General features: G+C 39.0%; 1 protein-coding gene across 1 annotated transcript; it reads right to left on the reverse strand.

Annotated features, from left to right (window-relative positions):
• Positions 1-9,982: 9,982 nt before the first annotated feature.
• On the reverse strand, positions 9,983-13,984 carry kcnk17 (potassium channel, subfamily K, member 17). The gene is made up of 5 exons (XM_018695089.2): positions 13,550-13,984; positions 12,083-12,184; positions 11,178-11,369; positions 10,915-11,083; positions 9,983-10,795 (listed from the first exon to the last, which is right to left on the reverse strand). Exons 1-5 carry the CDS (start codon positions 13,763-13,765, stop codon positions 10,548-10,550), a joined length of 927 nt encoding a protein of 308 aa, XP_018550605.1. The 5' UTR covers positions 13,766-13,984; the 3' UTR covers positions 9,983-10,547.
• Positions 13,985-15,934: the final 1,950 nt, after the last annotated feature.

Here is a 15,934-nt window from a genome sequence, read left to right on the forward strand (position 1 = left end):
TTTTACCAGTTATTCTGAAACTGGGTTAATGGATCATCCCCTGAAGTTTTAAACATTCCCTCCAAAAGGCTGGCTGGGGAGGGTTGAGACAGGTGAGCAGAGCTGCTGAATAAACGCCGCAGGTTGTTTATGTTGCTGCTCTCTTCTCATGCGCAGGCTTGTCCGAGCAGCAGAGAGGGTATAAGCCAGGGAGGAAATGTGGTGGAATGAGCAAGGGCATGTCATTGGCTGGTGGTATAATCTCTGACTTCATGGTACATCAGTGATTCTAATGTTTCCCGAAAGTAAGATTAGTGTTTCCAGCCTATGAGAGGCACAGAAGTCCCGGAACAAGCTTGTAGAATCAAAACGCAAATCATGTCATATCAAAGTTCAAAGTTTACTTCTGTTATCTCAAACCTTTATCACTGTGTTCCAACAGGTATTTCATTTAATAGCAAGATTACATTACTAATTACTTTGAAACAACATAACCTTGTCAACTAAACTTTGTATCCAGTTTTAATTTAATTATTATTTTTTTAAAACTGAAGGGTTGAATACTTCTCTGTAGTCTTAGGATTAGTAAAGTGATATTTTCAAGTGCTTTCAAAACCTCATTGTATAACGCTGAAAAATACATTTTCCATGTGTTAACAGCTGCTATTCACAGGTCAAGAAAACTGATACAAAGCTTTCATTGAACAGTGACCATAATCATAATCTTTACCATATGTTTTAAACATAACAAGCGTTTTATTATGGCCTCATATGACAACAGTCACAAGTTTACAAGCTTAAGATCAGTTACTGTAATTCAGTATATGGACATCTTGTCTCTCTATGATAGGCATGAACATCTGAGCCAGCAGCCTGAGGAACACACCCTGTAAGTATATTCCATATCTTGTCCTTACATCTTCTATTTAAGTCACACGGACCCTCATCTTTTGATGGACAGACTGGTTTTGAAACTGAAATTGCTGTTATGCAAAGACATATCTAGGGCATGAAAGAGTTATGTGACATGAGTTCAGTGAGGGTGAGAGGAGAAAAATGATGTGTAGTTTTAGTGTGTTTGAATTTTACAGTAACAGTATTGTAACTGATTGGGACACTGGGTCTTCTGTAAACTATGAGCCGCTGTCTATTTCATTCTGCTTTAACATTTATAACGGGCCCAATAAAACGGTTTGCAAGTATTATAACAATAAACCCTCACTAATAAAACCTTTTAATCAATCATATGGGTTTTTGATCGTTTCTGGTAATCAGGGTGGTGTTTGACAATTACAAAAGGATTAGTCAGCTGGTGTGAAGTGGATTTATGGTGCAAGAAGCCTGTGAAGGAGTCCAGACTGTCACAAGGTCAAGTTTTCCTCGTCTCCTTTTTTCAGCTATATTTTCAATAAGAATCCTGGTGGAACAGTCAGCCTTTACTGCAACATGTGTTCTGCACCCGGCTGAAACTTTCAGTTATAGCAGTTTTAGGGGTTGGCTCAAAAATGACAGAACTGATGGACAACAGCTTGATATATATATATATATATATATATATTTTTTATTTTTTTTTATTTTGCAGAGGACGTTACCCAACACCCTCCTGTTAAAATATGAAAACTTCTGGCCTCAGAAGATTTGATCAAATCAATCTGTATTCTGAACAGGAAAGAGAAACCTGAAGTCAATGACCACATCTCAGATAGCCAGGAAAACATGTCATAATACCTTGGCTGTGTGGACTGTCAAACAGAATACACCCACAGCATGGAGAGGTCATGACAGTTCCCTTTACAGTAACAGAAACTTTCAACACCTAAAATGACTAATTTTAGCCTGAGAATTTGTAACTCCTGATTGAATCAGAACATTTTTAAAGCACTTCATACAAAAGCTGCATATAAACATTTAATATTACTGTCTTTTTGTGTAATTACTGTGGTTATACTATGGCCCGCACTTCATCTTATCAGAAAACTGCAATCTATTGTTCACGCTATAGTGAGTGAAACGCAGACATGCAAACATGCTCACAGGTTCACTTAGGCAAAGACAAACTCAGACAGACACTCTAAACACACAGGCTTAGACAAAAGTCATTTTTTTGTGTCCACACTGCAGGACTCCCCTAAGTGACACTGACTCTTTGTAGCTATCTGTGTTATCAGGGAGTGTGTAAACAGACCACTGTTTAGGCTTCAATTACCCCAGAAAAATGCTGAAATTTATGGTTGTTGCCCAATAGGTCAAGTCAAGGTCAACTTGTATGTTCTGTAATCGCACTATAGTCTGCTGTGTGTGTCAAAAACATGTTACTATGTAATGTTCTGTTCTGGTAAAGGTGAGAGTTGCAGCCTTTGAACAATTGTCTACCCACATAGTGACTGCAGCAACATGCTGATGTTAAGTAAAGAGTGATTACAGTGTAGAGCAATGACACCCAGTATAATATAGATGTACAGGTGCATCTCAAAAAAGTAGAATACTGTGGAAAAGTTCATTTTTGTCTGTAATTTAATTCAAAAAGTGTAACTTTCATATATTCCAGGTTCATTCCATACATTGTTTTAATTCTGCTGATTACAGCTTATAGCTCATGAAAATCCAAAATACAGTATCTCAAAATATTACAATATTTCATAAGATCAATCAAAATGCATGAATTACTGCCTCAGTGCGGTGTGGCATGGAGGTGATCAGCCTGTGGCACTGCTGAGGTGTTATGGAGCCCAGGTTGCTTTGATAGCAGTGTTCAGCTCGTCTGTGTTGTTGGGTCTGGTGTCTCTCAGCCTCCTCTTGACAACAGGCGAGTTGGCTGGCCAATCAAGCACAGTAATATCATGGTCAACAAACCAGTTACTGGTTGTTTTGGCACTGTGGGCAGGTGCCAAGTTCTCCTGGAAAAGAAAATCAGCATCTCCATAAAGCTCCTCAGCAGACGGAAACATGAAGAGCTCTAAGATCTCCTGGTAGACAGCTGCATTGACTTTGGACCTGATAAAACACAGTGGACCAACACCAGCAGATAACATGGCACCCTAATCATCACTGACTGTGGAGACTTCACACTGGACTTTAAGCAGCTTGGATTCTGTGCCTCTCCACTCATCCTCCAGACTGTGGGACCTTGATTTCCAAATGAAATGCAAAATTGACTTTCATCTGAAAAGAGGACTTTGGACCTCTGAGCAACAGTCCAGTCCTTTTTATTCTTAGCCAAGGAATGCAACACTTGTAGCCCATTTCCTGGACACGTCTGTGTGTGCTGGCTCTTGATGCACTGACTCCAGCTTCAGTCCACTCCTCATGAAGCTCACCCAAGTTCTTGAATCAGCCTTGCTTGACAATCTTTTCAAGGCTGCGGTCATCCCTATTGCCTGAGCACCTTTTCCTACCACACTTTTCCCTTCCAGTCAACTTTCCATGAATATGCTGATACAGCACTCTGACAACAGCCAGACCTTTCAGCAATGATCTTCTGAGGGTTACCCTCCTTGTGGAGGGTGTCAATGAGAGTCTTCTGTACAGCTGTCAAGTCAGCAGTCATTCCCCATGATCGTGGTTGTGTGTACTGAACCAGACTGAGAGATTCATGGTATTTATACTGCATAAATAGTGATTTACTCAAACTTGAAGTGAGATATTACTAATATTTTGAGACACGTTATTTTCTTTTTCTTAGCTGTAGATGTAATTATCAACATCAAAATTTTAAAAATGCTTGAAACATTTTAGTTTACATGTAATGAGTCTAGAATATGTACAATTTCCACTTTCTGAATTAACTGACAAAAAATATTAAAATTATTATTGATATTAAATTTTTTGAGATACACCTGTAATACAGTGTCCTCTCTTTTTGCTGTTAGATGTTAAATGTAACCTAATGACATTGGCAATCCGCTGACTTTTCCTCTTGTACCATCATGAGGTTAACATTTGTGGTGTGAGTTAAATATCACATGAAATTCAGTGCACATATTGTCTACAAGGATTCCTTTTGTTAACGATGAACGTGTTGATTCTTTTCTTGATCAACTGAGAAGTTGTTTGATCTATAAAATGTCTGAAAATAGTGAAAAATATTTGACATAATATCCTAAAGCCCTAGGTGTTCAAAATGCTTCTATTGTCAGATGATGACGTAAAACAGAGAAAAACAGATCAGCCTCAGAAGTGAGATCTGAGAAGAGACTGTTTGGCATTTTATACTTGAAAACATGACATTGTAAGTGTGTTAGCATGCTAACCATAGCCCTTTGCCTACAGCTCTGCAGTGCTTTAACACAGTGTCACAGAGCTGCTTCCTGCTCTAGACTCTTGACATGTTGTCAAGAACAGTAAACAGCTGGAAGTTAACAGGTATATGATGAATGCAGGCATTGATGTCATCATGTATACGTACAGACATGTTTTGGTCTGAGTGTGCTGTTAATGAGTACTTAGGGGAAGGTGAACTTTTGCAGTGTTTTGGATAGATCACCAAGGCCTGAGATTATTATGTCTGCTCTGCTCTGTTATTAGTTAGACAGTTGAGAGTGTGACCTTGCTGCTCAGCCCTCTGTGTTTGCTTAGGTAGGCGATTACCCTTTTCTGCTGGCAAACATCCTGTTCTCTTATGTTCACCATCACACGTTTTGCATGTGTGCTCGTGTCGGCACACTGACGTAAGGTCACGGACAAAAACACAGTTGAGCGGAGGGGTGGTGATGCTCACACATGTCGGCGACCCTCACCAGACGGATACGTGTAGGTAGACGCACATCCAGCTTTTCTGTGACTCAGCACACAAACTTGTGTTTTCTCCGTGTTTAGTCTGCCTTCTCACAACCTCTTGACATTCATTTCAGTTTGTATCAGAGCTGCAGGTGACCTAACAGAGGACAGTTGGCTGTAAATTTGTGGTGGAATAGTTTGGAATGCTGCAAGTGAAGGAAATCCTGGACAGATCTTATTTCTCCCTCTTGTTCAGCTCATGAAAATCCATCTGTTCTGCTTGGCCATCAGCTTATCTGCCCTCATGTTATCATCTCTGGCTATATCTTTGCGTGCTAGTTTGTGGTGGCGCTTGCTTACTGCTGTCAACTCAGCACAAACCTATCTGTCCACTCGCCTGATTACAGTAATTGTTGGGATTTGTGTGAAGCGCAGTTGATGCTTTGGAAGGTCAACAAGAAGGCTGGTCAATCGGTCAGTTTCAAAAATGCACACAAACACAGAGGTTAAACTGTAAGTCAGAGATGGGGGAGGATAGGGAGGGTTAACTCAGTGTGAACTGTGTCGCAGAGGGACACAGCAGGAGAAAATAACGCACGCAGGACTTTAGAGGCAGGATGTGCATGTTGTCCTCCCATTGGCTCTGAACAGGGAGTTCAGGTCCAATGAGTGGGATGGAAAGGGACACGCATAAGGCAAACATATCAGTTGACTGATACTGGAGCCAAATGTGAAAGACAAAAATTGATGGAAACCTTGAATAGAAAGAGAACAAAGATAAGTGCAAAAAAAGGTCACGCTGTTATTACATACAACAGATCAGCTGCAACATTAAAACCAGTTTTTCAGTTTTGGTCTCAATGTTATGGTTGAATGTATATATACTGTATATATCCACCATATCTACATTATATGGTTGTTCAGTATGTGGTTATTGATGATTTTAGCCTTCAGGATATTGGGACAGCACTGTATCTGAACATCCCTTTAATAATTACCCCAGTAATATTTCCCCGAGCTATGTCAATAATGTTTTTATCACTTACAACTTTAGACTTATCACTAAAGCATTAATCCTTTATAGCAGTGCAGTCCTAGTTTAGCTTTAACTTCCACAGTTATCTCTACATAGCTACCAGTATGATGAGAGCAGATGTTTTGCTTGTCAATGATTAATAACCACAGAAATGTTGTGATGAAACTGGGTGCTGATAACAAGGCATTGATATGAGTCAAGCTGAATATTTCAGTTCTGACCACAGACTTATAGGTCTCTCTCATAACCTTAAAGCCAGCAGTTAAAATACAGAAATTCTGAAATAAGACCTGCTAAAATGTGTTGACCTAATAGCACTTAACTGAGTTTTGATAAACTGTTGATGTGCAACGAATCCCTAACCCTGATAGACCTTCAGTATAAAACATGTCACTTCAGGTGTGTTGCTAAAGTTCTGCATGTTGCACATATTGAGTAAAGCATGAGAATCTAAGCAGCAGTTTGTTTTAGTACAGCTTAGAGAAACAAATTCTATCATTAGCTGCATGCCATGATCAAATTTTGTTGTTGTTTGTTGTTTATTGTCAATCCCATGTGATTTTAGTGTAAAAACATTTAGTTTTCATATCACTGGTGGGGATTATGGTACTTCTTTTGCTACTCTATGGAAAGCAAGTGAGGTGTCATAGTCAAGACACAGTCTTACCTTACTAATACTAAAACATATGGTATAATATTATTTTACCATTAACTTCTCAATCATATTTGAAGTCTGCACTAAGGTTTAGCTGTCGGAAATGTTTGCTGTTAAACATAAATCTCACTAGAAAGTATGTTCTCCCATCTCTCTCTCTTTTTTTTTTTTTTTTTTTTTAAATCTGGCCTGTTTTCTTTAAAAACAACATCCTTCAGTATTATCTGATGAGGTCAGACAGCACAGTAAATACATCACAAACAAGATTTTAAAGCATATCCACATGACGAATACTGTAGGTCACTGTAGGTCATGTGACCTGTCTGCTGCTCCTGTGTGTGCGCAGATGAGACAGAGAAAATGTACAGATCAGTCTGACAAGATTCTGGATACGATTCCTATAGATAAACCTTTATTAACCTAAGATCCTTTTTGTTTCCACCAGACTCCACCGAGAAAAAAATGCAATTTTACTGCTACTGCTGCCTCGATTGGTTAGTTAGTTTGTGTTGCTCTGCAGTACTTTTACTTATAAAGAGTATCTGACTATAAGTTTCACTGGTGGAAATCACACATCAAGCAAACTCACCTATTGAGGGAGCAGTAGAATTCATGTTTTTGTTAATGGAGTCTGGTGGTGACAAAGCAGCTGTTTCTTGTTAAACAAAAAGGATTTTACTCTGTAACAAAAAGGTCTATCTGTAGGAATCCTCTTCACAATGTTGTCAGACTCTTAAAATAACATTCTGAGCCTTTCAGTGGCAGAAACAAGCACTTCAGTGGACGTACACTGTCGCTGATACATGTGTCGTTTGTTTACACTGCAGCAGCTGTTTAGAGGTTCCAGACACACCGCTCTTGCTCAATAGTTGACCGATTTTTGTCCCTATCAATCATTTACACCAAATAACATAAGGTGAAGGTTCAGGTTCAGGTTCAAAAATCCCAGTGTTATCCTTTAACAGATGAATTTAATAGTTAGCATGATGCATTAGGTTGAACGTTGTGCATGTTGTGATGCCTGTGTGTGTGTGTGTGTTCATTAGCATTACACATGTAATCACACTTGAAAGAAGTGCTTACTTTACTGTGTATGTCAGAGACACCTGCAGACACACCCAGATATTTCAAATAGTCAATACAGAGTTTACAGTGTGTGTAACATGTGGTTTGTTATGCAAGCTGAAAACCACATGATGATAAACCTCTATATACGTAAACTGTTATTTTGCAATCTTTTAACATTTCACTACTTACTCATATTGGGATGAAATATTTTCACATCCACTTTCATTGCTTTTGTTCTTTCATCTTTCATTAGAGAGCCTTGTTTTTTCTTTGGCTTCAGGAAAAAAAGTCTAACACTGTGGCTGAATCCACACTGAGGAGGAGCCCATCAGGCATTTAGCAATAGTTAAATTAGTAATAGCCTGAAAGAGTACCTGTTAACTAGAGCTGCAATAATGAGCTGGTGAAAACTTTGCTGCCTCTTGCTTCATGAATATGAGCACTGCTGTTATTCTATGTCACATATGAGAGCAAATTGCATATCTTCAGATTATTGTTTGTTGGTTGGACAAAACAACAAATTGAATGCATCACCATCCATCCATTGTCTATACCACAAGTGTCGCAGGGTGACCGGAGTGTATCCCAGCTGTCATTGGGCGAGAGGCAGGGTACACCCTGTACAGATCACCAGTCCATCGCAGGGCCGACACATCTAGTCAAACAACCGATCATACTCACATTCACACCTACGAGCAATTCAGAGTCACCAGTTAACCTGCATGTGTTTGGACTGTGGGAGGAAACCGGAGTACCCGGAGAGAACCCACACAGGCACAGGGAGAACACAGAAAAGCTCAGGCGAACCGGGACTCAAACCCAGAACTTTCTTGTTGTGAGATGACAGCGCTAACCACTGCACCACCTACATCACCATGGGAAATTATTATTATTATTTTTTTAAATTTATAGACTAAACAATTAATTGATTAACTGAGAAAATAATCAGCACATCAATTGATGCTAAATAACTGTTAGTTGTAGCACTAGAAAAGAGAGACATCTACTGGCACAAACTTTACTCAAACAGAAGGAAAAAGTACATTTTGGGGGGGACTCTTCAGATGGGATTAAACGGGTTACTGTTGTAACAGTAACAGTACAGTATTCCTTGTGTAAATTAAATGCAGACAGATGATGATGATGATGATGCACCTCAGTTTTAGGGTCTTGTTCCAGTGTGGACAGTGTGCAAGCTGAAGCACTAGTTGATGAGACAGGAGCAAGTGAGAGGCACCAGTCCTCTCACACATACTGAGTCCTCATTGAACCGTGGCCAAACAGGTATGTGGCGTTTGGTTGTACAATGGTCACACTCCTGTCACTCTCCCTCTATTTCCCCTTCATCCTTCCTATTATCCATAGAGAAGAGAAAATTCACTGCCTTGCTCTGCTGTCTGGAATTTAGTACTTTCCCTCAAATATCCCCTTTCTAATTTTTTTTTTTCACTGACTTCCTTTCTCTTGTCTTGCTCTCCATCTCTCCAGCAATTTCTCATTTTCCATTCTCTTGTCCCTGCTGCTGGCCGTCTGTCTTTGTCATTCCCTCCTCCTCAGTGTTGCCTGAATTATTCTGAGATATATGATCCACAAGAAACGTTTGTACCTTTGAGTGCTGCTGTGTCCTGTATTGTGCTATTCAAGTTTGGGTCATGGTCAAAAGAAGAAGACAGCTAAAACAAATACATAATGAAATTACCACAGAACTCATTTATTTAAAGATGTGAAATGTTCAAGAAATGACATCAAACAGAAATTTCTGTTTTGTAGAACAGTGTGTCATTTTGACACTGGTAGTTATATCCTTTACTTTAGTATTTAAGTATATTTGCTGTGAAGATGTCATCAGTATAGGTAGTTTCTATGACTACAGCACTGTATAACTTACAGAGTATTTTCTGCTTTGCCTTTAGTTTGAATGGTTAATTTCTCCAGTGTTGGTGCAGTAACACCACCTAGTGGATATAAAGCTAATTTCAGCACAGATGAGTGGCACAAATGAGCTATGCTCTACTGAAACATAAGAAAGGTTAAACAAATGCAACAATATCAGTTTAACAGTATTTTAAAAATTTGCTACAAAACATTAAAGGCAAACTGGTAAATATCAAACAGGTAATCTAATGACATGGATCACTCTTGCTTCTGATTTGTCCATTTGTTTGAATGTTTTCATTGTCAGTTCTTTAGTAGTAAAAGTTTCCAGCATTTGATGCTCTGAAGAATGAGGAGTCAAAGTTTGTTGGCAATATTATGTGGTTAACAGCTGGTGTTCAATACTTAAAATAATTAATATAATCTTAAAATTGAGTGAAATAAAATTAAATATGCAATATAAATAAACCTTTCTTGCACATGCACATTCTAAACAAGCCATGGTAAACCAGAGAATTTTAAAAGCTTTAATACCCTACATTATGGCCAATGGTGTCATTTAAGTTTTTATATTATACAAAACAAATCACATTATTTCCACATATTTTTAATTGACTGTGATTTGATTGACATCATGTGCCTGGTGCACTGGCTCAGATGTCAACAGCAAAATACCACTAAGTTGCCATATCACTTGGTTTATGGTTCAACACACTGAGAGGCCAAAGAGCAACAGACAGACTGACTATAGTTTTCCACTGACCACTAACCCACTAGACAGATACATGGGGCAAAGTAAGTGTTGTCCCAGTACCCCCCCTTAGACTAATCTCAAAGGCCTGTTTTTTTAAAACCAGGTAGATTAACAAGAGTCACTTGTTTACAGTTTGGGAAACAAAGTGCTTAGAGACTCAGCAGCATGTGGATGTTACCTGCTGTCAAACAAACAAACCTGACTCAACAAAAATGAGTCAATATTTTAGCTGCACTTAAAGAGAGAGGGATCAAAACTGACCAACCATAGCACAGACACATATTAAATCATCACAGACACTCAACATTTACTGTCTGAGAACACACACACACACACACACACACACACACACTGCCATGGCTTAGCCATATTCCATAATTTACGCCTGTTTCCCAGGTCCTGATATACAGACAGATAATTCTATAGCTACGTCAACTCACTTAAATCTTCACCTTAAATCTACATTACTGGGCTATTGGAGGCCTCTTGATCTCATCTTCCTCCTCCACCTGTGTATCAGGGTTGTCCCCTGCACCACCAGCCTCTTCCTCCTGCTTTCGTCCACCCCACCAATTTTTGAAGTGGCTGTTGAGCCGCTCCAGGATGTCAATGGAGTGGTTGATAAGAAGGGCCAGCCAGGCCAGGCCGAAGAAGATCCATGAGGCCATAAGGATGCTGTACCACTCTGGGTATGCTTTGTCTGGATTACTGTCTGTAAAAGAGAAGCTCATTAAATGCAGAATTCAAAACTGCAGTGAAATTGCATGCAAGAAAACAGAGGAATATCTGGCCTTGACACTCAGATCAAAAGAGCAAGCAGAACGTTTGTACCTGCCACAAAATCTCCAAAGCCGATGGTGCTGAGGGTGATGAAGCAGTAGTAGATGGCCTGGGAGTAGGTCCAGCCCTCTTGTAGTTGGAACACAATCATGGGCACAATGAAGAACAAAGCTGCTCCAGACAGATAAGATACCAGGTGGACAAAAAAGCGAGTACATGTCTGCAGAGAGATGTGGAAGGGAGCTGTGATATTAGTCATGCTCTGAAGAATGTGGAGTGTTCTCAAACATACATGTGATTAAAGATATCCTTACCCTTCGCCTGGTCTTCCCCTCAAGGAAGTCAGAAATGTTCCTCTCTATGACAAGCATGTACTTGCCCACCCTGTTGAGCACCACCATGTTGAGTGGGATACCAAATAGTGCAAAGAACACACAGAAGATCTGCCCAGCCGTAGAACTGGGGCTCATGTTCCCATAACCTGCAAAACTGTAAGCTGTTAGAATCTCATCTCACTGTGGTGGAAGGACAGGAAGAACTGTACTCTGGAGAGGAGGAGCATCGTTTAAAGAGCAGAGGCCCTGACTGGTGACCTGTCTGCTGACCTGCTGCTCACATATCTTCAAAAACACATGTAAACTCATTTAAAACAGCTTGTGTGTATGAAATGATAATGCAAATACTGAATTACATTGAAAATGGACTTTTAAAATCATACTTTCTTTAGATGTTGAATTTTTAAAATATTATTTATATATTCCATAGTGTATATTATTATTATTATTATTATTATTATTATTATTATTATTATTATTATTATTATTATTATTATTATTATTATTATTATTATTGTTATTATTTGTCTTTATACAAATGTATTTTTGGAAAGAAATTTTATCTTTTTAAATTTAATACCCATGTTATTTCATTTCTTATTTCACATCCTGTCTTTCATAATCCAATATTAGTTTAAATGAGAGACTTAGTGATACTGACAATTTGTGATGTGATTTGGGATATATTTGGTCTACATGTTGAATATTTAACCAGTATAAAATCCTGTCTGAGTTATTTCAACATGAGATTAACATTGATCATATTTTTACTATACCAGGTTAAAGCCTGATTTTGTCAAATCATATGTGCTGCATGACACATGCTGCTTATCTGTTGGCTGGAAACTGTTACAGAGCATGGTGTCTAACCTATCGTTGTGAACCACAGTTGCAGCAAATACAGCTGAGCTGGTGAATTTCCAGAAGCCGTCCGTGGTATAGTTGCCTTTCAGACTTAGGCCCACCTTCGATGCCTCTTGAACGACCTGAAAAACAAATTAAAAAGGAAAATCACTTGAACAGACTCAACTGAAACATCTTCCATGGACTTGGGTCTGATTCACAGTTATGTAACTCCTGAACGTATTGATCCAGATTTTTCCAGTTATTTGGAACCTTGAGGTCATTCAAATCAATACATTACAGTTGTCAGCATAACAAAGAAACACCTTCTTCGCACTGTGACAGACACAGCTGATATGTTGAAACAGTCTGTTACATAAAGTCTTGAGCCACATCACCAATGTGGGGTGGGATATTTGGACACACTGCACATAACAATCTGAGACCTGTGGCCTTATCTCAGTCTTTACATTTAGCACTTATGATGCAGCACGTCCTAATCCCACATAGAGGTCTTACATTTTATTTTATTTCACACATTTTCACAAAGAAAGAGGCAGGAAATAAATCTAGATTTCATATCTTCATACCATCTTAATGTGTACTGAGGAGGCACCCATACCATCTCTTTGTCTGGATTTCAGTTTTAACACAGTGCAAATCTGATGGGCTTCTCTCAATCTCTTGCTCTCATCACTTGGCAGAATTATCAACAATCTCTTGTTTTTCCTTTTCTGCAAATAGCATGCAACCAGAAAAAAAAAAGAACCTCAGCAGTTTCAAAGAAGACAGTGCAACCGTGCTGCTGTGTAAATGAAGTCAGGGCAAGATTCATAGGCAAAGTAGAGTGTCCTAGCTGCTATTTGCATGGGAGAAGATGCCCTCTTTGCCACGTAAACACCAGTCAAGGTTTCAAACAGGGACTCTTTGTTTTCTGACTTATTAGACTTTGTGTTTTTCCATTTTCGTCCTATGAGTGAACATGAAATTCACCAGCTTGTTGGATGCATTAACTACAATACACTGTACATCCCTACAGTGACAGACTGTAGAATGTCTGCTGCTCTCAACCCACAGTGATTCAGTTAATTAAAAACATTTTACATGATGTGAGACGAAGGGTCAACACTGTTATGCTTGCTTTGAATATTTCATAATGGTGGCATGTCTTCATCCAGAAATCATTAAAATGCAAAAGGAGTAGCACTGAGGTTAAGACAGAAATACAGTGGTCTCAGTAAAACCCAAAGGTTGACCTATACAAATAACTGATATACTGACACAGATACTAACAAGTGCTAGCTGTTACCATGAAATCTTCCCCTCACATTTGCATATTACCCCTGGGGAAAGGCTCCTGCCAAGTGTAATGTGCTGACACCTGTATTACTGATGAAACATTTTGTATGGCTCCCCTGCATGATGAGAATACATAAAGCTGACAGAGGAATATAGAACTTGATTCTATTAATCCTTTTCTTTTGATATCCCATGTTTCTGTGCCTCACCTGAGCCACCTCCTCCAGGCCTTCTTGGTTCAGGCAGGTATATGTCATAAGCATCCTCTTTTTCTTCAGCAGCAAACGACTGATGTCCTTCTGCCCAAGGTCTCCTTCCAACTTCCAGAAAACCACCCCGCCGATCAGCACGTAGGTCACATAAATCGCCCCGAGCATGAGGATGGAGGGCACCCGGGCCAAACTAAACATTTCCTTTATCCCCATCTTGGCTCCCCTGTAGAATTTTGGATTCCAGACGAGCTCAGCGTCTCAATCTCTGCAGCCGGGAACAGCGAGGAGTGAGTGTTTACCTGCTTGGCTTCTCGTCTTTCCATGCATTGCAGGCAAATGAAACTCCACCTGCACTAGTGTTTCAGTCTCTCCAATGGCCTGTCATGCAAATCTGGTGGAACAAGACGAGAAGAAGATGGCACACCGGCAGAGACTGGGCTGTAGGTGAGGACCGTGGGTAAGGTCAAATTTTGGAGTTTCAGCCCAAAATGAACCCACTGTCTGTGAGGTCATGGAATTTGCCTGGTCATGGAAGAAGCCAACTCAAGAACAGCTACATACAACTAGTTTGTATGTGTTTTCTACAGGCACTGCACAATCTCTAGAGCTGAAAAAATGGCTACTGCCCTCTGCTAGTCCACAAACCAAAGAGCTTCCACATTATATATACAGCAAGATATAATTTCAGGTTCTGTTATGTTTTACTCCTCAGGACAGTTTCAGACAGTTTTAGTGATCAAACTAAAAAAGCGTGACAAGCAAATCACATCCTCCTTCCAGGTCCAGCTGCCTCTCAGGGATCAGTCCTGTGTGCTCTCAGGTCACCTCACATCACCATCTTGATTAATGAGTTTGGTTAAGATAACCCTCTGTGCTCAGTTCACTGGAGTTTCCCATCAGTACACAAACACAGATATGGACTATATATAAACACACACACACACACACACACAAAACATGCATGTATGTGTGCACACTCTGCTCAGTGTAACATCAGAACAGGCTAATAATGCAGTTGGATGACATACTATAAATACATAAACAGGAGTGCAAAAAACACCAAGACATAGTTCAGCAGTTATTCACGTTTCTACCTGTTGTCTGAGGATGGAAGAACATCACAATTCCTACCTGAGCCAGTACCTGATTACACACGTTTTCTTAATGGGACTTTTACCCTCGGTCTGTATATATCATACTGCTAAAAGTAAATTTTCAGAATGCAGAAAGTAAAAATCCCTCACTTCCATCCCTTTTTGCAGACTGAAAACTATTTGAATTTAAGAGCAAAGGTCTCTGATCTGTCTAAGGTGTACCCTTCCTCTCTCCCAGTGTCAGCTCAGATTGGCTCTAACCCCCACACGACTCTAAAAGGACAGGCAGTATAGCTAATGGATGTATGGATGGATGGTTTCTGAAGTTGGTCTCACAGTAATTACCTTGATGGCTGCAGTGCAAAAATAGAAGTGAGTAAGCACAACTTTACAAAAGATCAGTGGTATAATGTTGAATAATATTTCTGAAGCAATATGAATAATTCAGATATTTTAAAGCAGTGTTATATTATTATTATTTTGCTTCTATCAGCAGTGCAAATAAGAATAAAGCTGGCATTAAATTAGTTAGCAATCACTAGCCATCTATCTTCACTAAAGTACATGGTACTAAAGTCTCCATGTTGTATGTTTTCTCTGATGTTCCTTGTCCAGCAGCACTGCACTTTCATTCCTGCTCCAATTTGGTTTTCTTTTTGTATTTAAATTTTAATTGTTTATGTTTACATCTTATAACTATATTTGATTGTCATTAATTTCACATGTTAATTGCTAATGAAAACAGACTTAAGAAATGTTTATAAAGTTTTAAAAAAAGTAAAATGCTTGTGGAGGAAAACATCACTCAATAAAAATTCTAGGATTTCTATTGAATAAGAAGAAAAAAAAGCAGATTTGGGTTAAATCCTCTTCAACTAGGTACTCCTAATGCAGAGCGTGGCAGTACATGTGATTAATCACGTGTTCACTTTTGAGTTGCTCTCAAAGGTTTTGCATACATTTCACTGTCAGTACAAGTAAGTTGCTTGATTAATAGTTCATATTACTCACACTCAATGATGAAATGCACTCAAGTTGTCTCTTCAGTGAATTATTATAAATCTGATAAATGTGGGCTCTGATCTACTGCACTAACTCTATCTTAACTGAGGTAGAACTGTCAAACAAAAACCTGTATTGTATTTCTAGCCTAATACATAATGTGTTAAACTACTTCTTAACAAGTGAAACATAATTATAAAGTAAAGGATTTAAAGAAGGAATAAATAGGCAGTGACAAATATCATACAAAAAGTTTTTGCTGATATATAAAATGATGCTACCTCTG

This window comes from Lates calcarifer, linkage group LG19 (assembly GCF_001640805.2).
Source record: "Lates calcarifer isolate ASB-BC8 linkage group LG19, TLL_Latcal_v3, whole genome shotgun sequence".
NCBI classification, from domain to species: Eukaryota; Metazoa; Chordata; class Actinopteri; family Centropomidae; genus Lates; species Lates calcarifer.